A 12,104-nucleotide genomic window follows, 5' to 3' on the forward strand; every position below is an offset into this window, starting at 1 on the left:
GAGGTAATAGGGAATGGATTTACAAAATCAAGAATAATGACATGAGAATTTATTCACAGTATATCATATAAATTCATTGTCATTCCCATGATTCAAGAATGCCCACTTAATACTCATCTTTATAGTCTAAGAGAGATCATTCACACGGTAAATATTTAAATCAACATCATTAACCAGTCAGGTGAAGTTGAGAAACCACAATATACAATGTCAGCCAGCTTTCTCAACACAAAGAAACATGACGAAATCATAGTAGAACAAGGAAAGAGTAAAATTATTCAAGACTTTATTTTAGGACTCCAGAAACTACATTTCCTAAACACCAGATATCAGAGCTTATATAATCAGCAGTACTAACAATCTCTCACAGAGAAGAATCAGAATTTGCTGGAGCAAACTTCAAAGAGACGCTGTTGACACAGTGGCGCTCATCTGTGGGAGTCGGGAATTTTTCACCTTTAAAGACATGACCAAGATGTCCACCACATGCTGCACAAGTAATCTCAACCCTCCTACCATCGGGATCAGGCTGCAAATCATAACAAATATTACAACTCATTGCTTTTAAATTCAAGTTGGAAATATATGCAATTCTCATATTGTGGATGCAAACAACTAATCCATAGTGAAATAAAAAAACATACAGGAACTATACGGCAAAAGAAGATACTTACAGTACGATTTATGGCTCCAGGAAGTCCCTCATAGAAAGCTGGCCAACCACAACCAGAGTCGAATTTGGTTGTTGATCTGTATAGAGGAGTTTCACATCCTGCACACTTGTAGATTCCTTCCTCGTAAAACTTGTTGTATTCTCCTGTTCCTGGGAGTCTGCAGCAAAGACGACCATGAACATAATAAAGATGCTACACAAATAACATGGTATGTGAGAAAATTATGCAACAGAAAATAATTGGCATAAGACCCAGAAAACAGTAGTAACAAAATTTAAAAAGAAATTAAAAAATAAAAAGGCACACTTTTCACTTAGCTCATCATACATAATTTGGATAAAAAATGGTCATTGTAAGGTTAAGCCATGCTGAGCTATAGTATACAACAGTCTACAAACGACCATGACAACTCTGAAGTAGACAGCAGAACAGAGTACTTCACATTTCTACAACTAACCACACTGATATAATTCTCTTTTCACATTCATTTGACATCAACATGTCAATTTAGGGGCATTAGGGCATATGACTGATTTGAGGATTGAAACCCATTTTCATTAATTTGAGTTTTTCTGGAAGGCATTAAATAGGAAATTACAGAAACTCATTAGAAGGCCATATCAAGTATCAACAATAACTAACATTGTATGTCTATTAATGTTTTGAAAGACATAGCAATGTAAATTATAATTCCAGGTTTGACGCTTTGGTTTGAACTGTTTCGCACACCAAAAATGACAAATCAACCCAAATTTGGGTACTCCCAGAGTCCCAGGTGATGGTACTCCCAGATACAGCGTGTAAAAAGTGTATTGGTACTCACAGGTGATGGTGTAATACATTCTGAATTTTAGGCTACTGTAGGTGGTCTTGTAACACTTATATTTAAGGGATAGATATACAAATCTGGGGCAAATAGGAGGTGTGGAGGATCATCTCTTGCAACAACTCCGTCACATTGTTATCCTTATGAGTAATCGGCATCTTAGCATTCAAGCAATACAACTGGGACTCAAAATCTCAAATATGTGGGCAGTTAGCAGTGCAGGGCCTAGAAGCACAAAGATAAGTTTTGCAAATTGAAGTAAAGACAAGCTACATGGGCATGGCATGAACTAGTTAACGCCCTAGCACGCTCAGGTAGTCATGTCGTTTCAGTGTATAGGAGGAGCGCATTGCCAAGGTCAGGACCGGCTAATCACACCGTGCTCAAAGAGTTCTTACAACTTAAAATCCTCCTTGTTCAGGTAGATTATAGTAGACCAAATTCCCAACTACCAATATTTCTTTCATCCCTCACACTGAAGGGTTTTTCAGCTTAATCAAATTCACTACTCTAATTTGAACATGATCAAATTCGTTACTCTAAACTTCGAGAAAGATCCATTTGGTTTATTCAATATTAGCAATCACTCAATCAGGTTTAAGCCATTTAATCCATAACATAAAACGTGAATGAAATTACAAACACTACCAACAACATAAATTCCGTGGTGATTTCACTCATAAATAATCATTAATTACAACTATTTATGACTTCTTCAACCATTTCAACCAATTCTCAGAAAAATTATCAAATTCTTGATACCCATATTTCTTGGTATAATTCATCACCTAGATGCTAATACATTAATTATGAACAATTAATAACAAAATGATCACAAAATAACGAAATAAAAAAGAATATAAAAATAGAATAACAACGAAAAATAAGAGGGAGAATAGCATACTCAGTTCCTTTCTGCCTGAGAATACGAAACTGCTCAGGAGAGAGAATAGCACGCCATTCCTCCTCTGGTTTTTGAACTGAAGCAGGAGCAGCCGCCATTGTTATAAACCTCAAGCTTTTTTGGTGCAAATTCCCAGAAAACCCAGTTGAAAAAATGGCGTGATTTTTAGGTTTTGATACCAAAGATATAAACTTTGATGTATTTAAGCAAATGGGCATGGAATAATTAGTGGGATAATGAAGGTAAGAAGAATAATTTTTAGATGGAAATTTGGGATTCAGTATTTTAGTGGTGGCGATTGTAATGGATGAAGAAGAGAGATGTGAGGTTGTTCTCATAATATTCAACCCCATTTTCTTCGACTTTTCCAAACTAAGATAATTATTTTATGGGATAAATAAATATTAAAATTTATACTTTTCCATATTTGTAATAGTTTAGCTCAAAAATAATGTGGTTTCCAAGATCTTTGGGTTGGGCTATAATCTCACATCAATACATTGAATTTGTACCAACATACATGCTAAATACACTTGAGGCCATTTTGCTATCCTCTACAACACAATTTTGTCGGACCCTTCGAGAAATCTAATCCAATACGAAATACGGAGCATATTTTTGGTTTCTATAACATTTCTACTCCCTTCATTTTTAATTACTTGCTCTATTTTTTTTTATGTGCGAAGCTTTAAGAGAAATTGGAGAAATTAATAAAATATGGATGTAGTGGGGTAAATAAAAGAATAAAAAATTGAAAAAAAACAAAAGTAGTTGAAAAAATTGGAGGAGAGAGAATATGAAATTAATAAAATATGATTTATGTTGGGTTGGATTATATTTCAATAAAAAAAGAGAATACATTTCAATTAAAAAAGAACGAATGAAATACAATTTCACATACATATATAAGAAGTTCATTCAATTTTTCATGCATATCAATTACAAAGTATTTTTAAACAAAATATATTAATGTATATATCCCTGGAGATTGCATGTAAGCATAAAGCATTGGATATATTTATATTGCATGACAAATCACGTGTCAATCAATGTAACTTACTTCGTATTATTTTTACTTATGTCTCCTTATATGTTCTATGTACCAGTATCAATGTCCTTTCACAAATTAATTATTCAAAGTAATTTACTTGTATATAATATGATAATATAATCCTTTTTTAATACGCTTGTTTACTTTCTATGTATATAATTCAAAAATAAAAATATAATAATAAAAAAAAAAAAAAAAAAAGCCCTTCTTCTTGCTTACTTACTATTAAACTACGGACTATAAAAAACCGAAATAGAGCTTCTATATGACCCAACAACAATATTAATTATATTCCATAAATTCAACCAAGGCAAAGTTTTTCACTTTCCAAACAAATACTTCGTATTATTTTTACCCATTCAAAGCAAAATTAAAATTATATGTTTCTAACTATTACATATAAAAATATTCAATTAAACCAAATGATCTGAGCAAATAAAATTTACAACCGATTATATAGTGCATGAGTTGTGTTTGTGATACATTAGTGATAAAAGTTGTAACCAGTTAGAAATCAAACAACTAACTATAGACATAAGGGTTATGCTACTAATTGTTGGTTGGACTTGCACCCGGAGGCTGTAATTATACACCACCCTATTTTATTCTCGGACCATGCAACGATTGTCTTACGAGAATTGAAAATTGGTGTTTGGACATTAGGGAGGTGGATTTGATTATTGGGTCAGAACGGCAGAGTTTTATTCCGGTCAAAAATGTTTTCTATTTCCAGAAAACTGGTTAAAATTCGTCAAAGGCTTCTTACCTGGTGTGTTGAGCATACAAAATCTTGGGGCATTGATTGGAAGGATCTACAGGACTCGATAACGACTAAGGCTAGAAGGCTGGATAATGCTGAAGATCGAAGTCGGTTTCTTGCTACTAGAGATGAGAAATTATCTCAAACACAGACCCCGTATTTGTATTGGAAACAGCGATCGAAGATTAGATATGGTGATTCTCATTCACGACTCCTTTTTTCTTCTGTTCAAGATCGTCGTCGCCGGAATAAAATTTTTAGTTTGAAGGAAACTTTGGGTAACTGGGTTTGTGATCCTGCAAATGTTAAAGCCTTGTTGGTAGATCATTTTTCGGACCTTTATTGTTGTCAGAATCCTCATCTTTCAGTTCAGGACGATTGGTGGTCGGACTTGGGTTTTCCTACCATTTCACAGTCGGATCGCCGATTTCTTTTGCAACCTTTTTCTGGAGACAAAATTAGAGATGCTAATGTTTCACATTGGTAACAATAAAACTCCTGGTCCGGAAGGTTTCTTAGCGGCCTTTTCTAAAACGAACTGGTCTAAGGTTAGGTTCTTAGGTGATTTCAGCGATTTAATACTTCTTTGCTCATGGCTATTCACTGAAAGAATGGAATTGTACTTTCTTAGTACTGTTACCTAAGGTGGACCGACCTGAATATCCTTCTCAGTTTCGACCTATTGGGCTTTGTAATGTTTTATACAAGTGTATTGCTAAGTGTATCACTGCATGGCTCCAACGGGATCTACCATCCCTGATTTCTGGTACTCAAAATGCTTTTGTTCCTGGGTGGTTGATGTCGGATAATGCTCTGGTGGCTCATGAAGTGCTTTCTTATATGAATACTTCGTCTATAAAGTTATGCTCAACTGCGATTAAATTAGATATGAACAAGGCCTATGACAGGGTTAATTGAGAGTTTTTATGGCGAGTCTTGCAGCTCTTTGGCTTTCCTCCGTATTGGTTAGGCCTTATCAAGCAATGTTTTTCTATGGTCTCTTACCAGATCTTGGTTAATGGGAGTCCGTCGCAGATTATTATTCCGTCTTGTGGTCTGCGACAAGGGGATCCTTTGTCTCCTTATCTGTTTGTTTTATGTATGGAGGTTTTTTCTCTTATGATCACTCAAGCGGAGAAATTAGGGTATGTTCAGGGGCTGCGTGTATCTAGGAGAGCTCCATCTGTTTCTCATCTTTTCTTTGCAGATGATGCGTTGCTGTTCTTCCGTGTTTCTCCGGATGCTTGTGATCATATGCTTGGGGTTATTAACAGGTTTTGTTCAGTTTCTGGTCAAATGATAAATGTCCAGATATCTTTTGTGAAATTTAGTTCGAATACGCCTGAGGATTATTGTCTATACCTGAGTGCTTCTTTAAAAATGCATTCCCGTCCTTCTCTAGGAACCTATTTGGACCTTCCGATGAATTTGCAGAGAAGTAAATGCTAGGCCTTTCAGCCGCAAGTAGATAAGGTCGTTCAACGTCTTTTTGCTTTTGCTTCTTTGAATCTTTCTGCGGCGGCCAAACTTGTTCTTATCAACTCGGTATTGGTGGCTTATTTTACTCATGCTCTCTTAGTTTTTAAGCTGCCTTCTACTATCTGTGACCGAATTGATAATCTTCTATGAAGATTCTGGTGGAGATCGGGTTCTTCCTCCAAGGGTTTGGCTCTAGCTGGTTCTCAAGCTCATCATTTACCGAAGGGTTTAGGGGGTCTTGGGATTCGTCACTTGCCTAGCTTTAATTCTGCTTTACTGGCTAAGCAAACATGGCGTCTTATTCATCATCCTCAGCTTTTAGTTTCTAGGGTCTTCCGGGCTATGTATCCTTGTCTTCTTCAGTATTCTGCTTCAATTAGAGTTTCTCGTCCATCTTGGGGTAGCTGGAGTTTACTTGAGGGGGCTAGAGTTCTTTCGCAAGGGGTAGCTTGGAAGATAGGTTCCGAGTTACGTGTTAATATATTGGAGGATAATTGGGTTCCTGGGGTTGAGGTACGTTTCAAGAATACGATCCCTCAGGCGTCCCGTCTTTTAAAGGTTTCTCAGCTTATTGATTCGCATTCTCAAATGTGGGATACTACGAAGGTTCACAATCAATTTCCTTCTATGACTGCGGCCTCTATTCTGGTTTTAGATAGGCCACGGACGCCGATTGATGATATTGTTTGCTGGAAATTCACTAGGGATGGTGAGTTTTCTACCAAATCAGCTTATGCTTTTTTAATCTGTCAGGTGTTTCAGAATTTGAGTGGCATGCCTGGTTTGCACTCTACTTGGTGGAAGCGTTTATGGGGTCTTTCCATTTTGGCAAAGTGGAAAATGTTTGCTTGGAAAGTTCTTCATAATGCACTGCCTACGACTATCCAATTTCGGAAGAGAGGGATCGCAGTGGATCTCAGGTGTGGTTTCTATCATTAGGCTGAAGAAACTTGTTCTCATCTTTTCCGGGCTTGTCCGTTTATTCGCCAATTATGGGACTCTTTCTCTTGGCCTTGTTCCATTCCGTTTGCTATGAATCATCCGTTCAAGGTATGATTCTCGAAATTAATTTCTCATATAGGGTCCCTTAAGAATTGGGATGCTTTGGATTGTGTGTTTGGGTTCTTTTGGGCGATTTGGTCCCTTAATATTCGCAGACTTCTGTTTTTGCTTTGGCTGCAAGTTGGAGAGAGAGGAGTTCTGAGGCTCGTGTTCTTTCTTCTGTTTGGTTGCCTTCTTCTCCTCCGGGTTTTTCTACTTCTACTGGTTCCAGGATGACTAGGGACTCCCTTGATTCTACTTCTGCCATTTGCCTTGTAGTTGATGGAGCTTGGGATGCAGGAAGTAAATGCTCTGAAGCAGGCTGGTTCTTTTCGAATGATAATTCTCCTTAGTATTTAGGTGGACTCAGGCTGGTTTTAGCAACTCGGCTCTTCAGTCTGAGTTATGTGCGTGTCTACTAGGGTCTTCGACATGCTAGGGATTGTGGGTTTCGTAATATTCGGCTGTTTACGGATTGCAGTAGGGTTTTACAGTTAGTTCGGGGAAATCCTGAGAGTGATATCTCAGTGTTTTGGGTCCTGGATGAGATTCGTCAGCTTATTTTGTGTTTCTCTACATGCAATGTTTGGAAGGTTTCCAGGGTTACAGTGGAATTTGCCCACAGCTTGGTTGGTTTGGCTCGTCGTCGTCATTTTCTTTGTTTACGTTTTTAGTTTGTTGTTTCTTTGTTAGTTCTCTTTCTCAAAAAAAAATAAAAATTAAAAAATAAAAATAAATAAATAAAAAAAATAAAAATAAAAATTAGTGGTTGGATCAAAGCATTTTTTTTTTATTTTTTTTAATATTGATGCTAGTTGGCATTGTTTAAATAGTGCAAGAAATCAGGCACGCTTACTATTATACCCATTAAAATTGTCTCATATTTTTAATTCACATTTAAAAAAGTTGATTAATTTAAAATTGTACGTAAAGAGTGAGTATTTGCTAGATGATATAAATGAGGAATATTTACAAGAAAGTCAAAAGGAGAATAAGATTATCGAGATTTTAAGTTTTAGCAATATGATAAACAAGCTAAGAATAAAATCTTTTACACCCTTAGTAATAAATACTGTAAGTAACCAACCACCCCATTCCTTCCGGTCCGAACACAAGGTACAAAGGTAGTAGTAACGTAGTACAATATTAACTCTATGTACACTTTTTTTGTGTAAGAAAATTGTCATGTCTAAAAACTATTAGTACTTATATTATCTAAACCGATACTTCGTATACAACATATGTATTTATATATTGTAGGTATACATAAATTATTGTACATTGAATTATGTCTTTATACCAAAAACATAATTCATGTATGTAGCTAGCGAGTAGTAGGCGCTGCTATACCAATCTTCTTGGGCTTTAAGCACAAGAAGTTTGGAGAATACCATCTAAACAAATTGAAGGTTGAAATGCCCGAAATTACAGCCAGTAAGATGGATGCCACACCACCACAAGCTATGGAACCACCAATTTGAACGCAAAACCTTACATATTTGCTGCATAGTTTCATCCATTCGAGATCATGGGAGCCAAATAATGCGAGGAATGCTATTTGGGTCGAGGCACACATTATAGCAAAAACAACGTACGCTACCACCTTGACAACGATAAGAAAGAAAATTAAATCAGCATCGAATGTGATTAGTTAAAATATACCAAGTATTTTAAAATATAATTATCGAACGTGATTAATTAGTTGAAACTAAGTTAGATAAACTTCAAACTCTTAATGAGAATAGTATATATTAAAATAATATACGGTTGTTACATTTATTAATAGTTATGTTAAATGTATTTATATGAGTTGGAGCACTTTATGTTATTCGGATGTAATACATTGAATTCATCATTGTGTATACTCAAGGGTGATTGGCAAAATTAAAGGGCTCAAACCATAATCTAAACCCTTATTTAATTTACTTATGTCTTTACAAACTTATGTCTATTTTTAGGTAAGTGTGTGCCCCACCATTTTATTTTAGAAGGGAGCTTATTTTTTACTTTATTTTTTTATTTTTTTGAGGAAGGGGGTGGTGGAGTTTATGTGAAATTGTCTTGGTCACTAGTCGTTGTGAAGGTGTCTCAGTCATCACTAGTCGTTGTGAAGGTGTCTCAGTCATCACTAGTCGTTGTGACCAGAAAAGAAATTAACTCCAATTGAGCTAGAATTTTCGGCCTTAGCCTTTTAAGGTTATACCTGCCATGAAATATGAGTGAAGTCCATTAAAATAAAAACTTCAAAAAAATGAAAAAAAAAACCTTCAAAAAATATACATAATCTTAAGCTAGCTAATGGCTTTATTGGAACAATTTTCAAACATTTATAAATTAGTTTTTCTTTAGAAAAAAAAAATCTTTTAATCTAACCCATGATTATTTACATGTATTTAATTACATAGTATAATTTTGGTCATTTTATAATTAGACAGGTAACTCATTTTTTTAATCAAGCGGAAATTGGAAAATTAGATGTAATTGGTGGCTAAAGCGGAAATATACTTATAGAAGTAGCAAAAAGATTACCAGAAAGATGAAAAGAATAAAGATAATCAAGATACAAATTATGCAAACAAAACTTACAAGTCAATAACAAAACACAGACATTTGATATCAAAATATACGATCATATTATTCATTAAAAAAAAAGTTATTCATATGAAGTATACAATTTAAAAGTAATCTCTTATAACAAGGTAAGAAGATGAAACATAGGAATATTTATAGTATTATTCGTTTCAAAATATTTAATGCCTGCATGTATTTTCGAGACTTTAAAACTTGTCTCAACTCTGAAAGTCCTATCTCAAAAAATATGTACAGATATTTTATATTATGAAACAAAGAGAATAACTTATGGTATGGTATTGAAGTTAATTAATCTAAAAAAGATTAGAAGAAAACTTACTTTAAAATAACCGCCAATTTATAGCTGACTTTCATTTTGTACACACCAAAGTATAACCTGGTTTGGACGTCTGTAATCATAATTATGGCAGCCATTAAAAGTGTTAACAAAGCACATAGTCTCAAAATTGCTTCAATTTTCACTCTGCTAGTAAAACAATTGAGAGAAAATATAAGAAAGTGACCGTATTTTTGTTATTGTTGTTGTTGATTATGAATTAAATAGTTGAGTTTATAAGCTTTTATATTTAAAGGGCTAGGGCAAGTAGCCAAGTTAGCTAGAGTATAAGTGTTATAGTTGAGGCTACAAACGGTCCACGAGTAATATATTCATCGATGCATTTATTTTAGTATGTACTATTAATGTCGTACCACACCATGATCTCTACAATCGGCAATCCCCATCTTTGGTACTCGTATAATCGTATTATTTAGCGTCCGTTTGTTAAATTAGACGTGGATATATATGGGAAGTTGACACATACGAAAACGAAACTATGAGAAGTTGATTAGTCGGCAAAAATATACTGCGTAAAAAATTATTTATAAGATGAAAGATGTATACTTAAACCTTCTAGGTAAGTGGAACTTTCGATGAATTGTTGACATTTTTATAGATGACAATTACAGAGGCCATCTAATATTGAAAAAAAAAAGAAAGATAGAGAGAGAGAGAGGCATTATCATATTGCCATACTAAATGTCACTATATAATACTGATGTATTCTTACTTTCTTAGTACATACGTTTAAAATAAATTAAATTAGCTAATAGACTTGTTTTAGGTTTCTTTCTATTTCACGTTATTTGTCCTAAATTTAATCATTCGTTATAATTAAGCTAGATGGTATCCAACTCTAATCTCGTTAATATAATTAAATTGAGTTTATATTGCGTGTAGCTAGTATGCATAGACGATATCACGTCTTTACTAATTATAAGGTCGCTCGACCAATCGAATCAAATTTGAAAATGGTACGTACATGATTATCTTATGATCCCGGTAATTTGGATATATGTAAATTTAAGAGGAAAAATAGAAGTTAATCGAGTCAAAAAAAAACACGCGTAGTAAGAGTAGTAGTAGCATTAAATTCTTAGTTGGAAGCAATACGTCACATCTTATAATCAAGTTTGATGTAAATAGATCACCCAAAATTTCGATGACATAAATTAAGTATGCACTTCCAACCATATAGTATAGCTAGAATTTTTTATTTTTTATTTTATTTTTTATTTTTTTTATAAAATATGAAAATTATTCAAGTGCCCAAATTATACCTTAGCCCATACCTATACTAGGCTGGCCACGTACATTCCCTCACGCTCCCATATTTCGTAGCCCTTGATGATCCTTTACTATATACCGACACACAATTGAGTTGGCGTAGTCGATAATAAAAACTGGTTTAATTGGCTAAAGTGTTAAAAGGTGGTATTCAAACTTATATCACTAAACAATAATCACTAAAATGTGTGGCAAAAGACTTATATTCGATGTGGTTTACCAATATAAGGCAACCTATACCGTGAAAACAGTGGGTAGGAAAAAAAAAAGTATATGTCGGTTATAATCAAAATATATATATATATATATATATATATATATATATATATGGAGGTTGTTATTATATTTATTGGAACCATATCCTTGCCTGCTCAATTGCTATGCTTTTTAACGAGAAATGAGAGTACTGTGTTGAATTACAAAAGGCATACAACATTTACAATAATATTTTTTTTAGACCATCTACAATGATAAATTAATCATGGAAAAGACAATTTAAAGCATCAAAATATTCATCAAATCTAATATTCCCTACTCCCTTCGTTCTTTTATTATGAGCTTGTATTCCATTTTGAGGTAATCAAAATTAAGAGCTTATTTCTATCTAAAGGTTGTAGTTTTTGACAATATTATTCTCTTTTATGATTATTTGTCATCATTTTTCTTTTTCTTTTTTGTACTTTTGACATCAATTCCTCATACTTTCTCTCTTCCTCTCATCAATAATTCTCAACCACTTTTTCTTTCTCTCCGTCTCTCTTTAACCCCACATACATATTTGTACTCCCAATTACTATTAGTTTTAAGGAATCAACAACTTTCTTAATTCTCGTGAAAAAACCCAAATATGCTCATAATAAAAGGACGGAAGAAGTATATAAATAACTGATAATTATGTTCCAACCCTAAACGAATTGATAATCAATGACTCGATATCTCTCATTGCGACAAAATAACCCTACATTAGCTACATACAACTAATTTAATTTATGATCTCGGAATCCGACCTTCATCTTGATATTAATCTTCAATTATGCAACACAAAAAATCTCTAAAAAGAGGTTACAAAAAATAAGATATTTATTGAACAATAAAATAATTAAATCACACTATTCAAAAACAAAAATAAAATATTAAATAAATCACATAAAAAAAAAGATAGCAAATCTTT

At 33.8% G+C, this 12,104-nt stretch overlaps 2 protein-coding genes across 2 annotated transcripts; both read right to left on the reverse strand.

Annotated features, from left to right (window-relative positions):
• Positions 1-99: 99 nt before the first annotated feature.
• LOC110740033 (peptide methionine sulfoxide reductase B5-like) lies at positions 100-2,797 on the reverse strand. The gene is made up of 3 exons (XM_021920518.1): positions 2,405-2,797; positions 675-831; positions 100-529 (listed from the first exon to the last, which is right to left on the reverse strand). Exons 1-3 carry the CDS (start codon positions 2,755-2,757, stop codon positions 365-367), a joined length of 675 nt encoding a protein of 224 aa, XP_021776210.1. The 5' UTR covers positions 2,758-2,797; the 3' UTR covers positions 100-364.
• A 4,921-nt stretch (positions 2,798-7,718) lies between these two features.
• On the reverse strand, positions 7,719-10,050 carry LOC110740145 (CASP-like protein XL3). Its single transcript, XM_021920639.1, has 3 exons — positions 10,018-10,050; positions 9,647-9,837; positions 7,719-8,384 (listed from the first exon to the last, which is right to left on the reverse strand). Exons 1-3 carry the CDS (start codon positions 10,048-10,050, stop codon positions 8,060-8,062), a joined length of 549 nt encoding a protein of 182 aa, XP_021776331.1. The 3' UTR covers positions 7,719-8,059.
• Between the last annotated feature and the right edge of the window lie 2,054 nt (positions 10,051-12,104).

Source organism: Chenopodium quinoa, unplaced genomic scaffold (genome assembly GCF_001683475.1).
Source record: "Chenopodium quinoa cultivar QQ74 unplaced genomic scaffold, ASM168347v1, whole genome shotgun sequence".
Taxonomy (NCBI): Eukaryota; Viridiplantae; Streptophyta; class Magnoliopsida; order Caryophyllales; family Amaranthaceae; genus Chenopodium; species Chenopodium quinoa.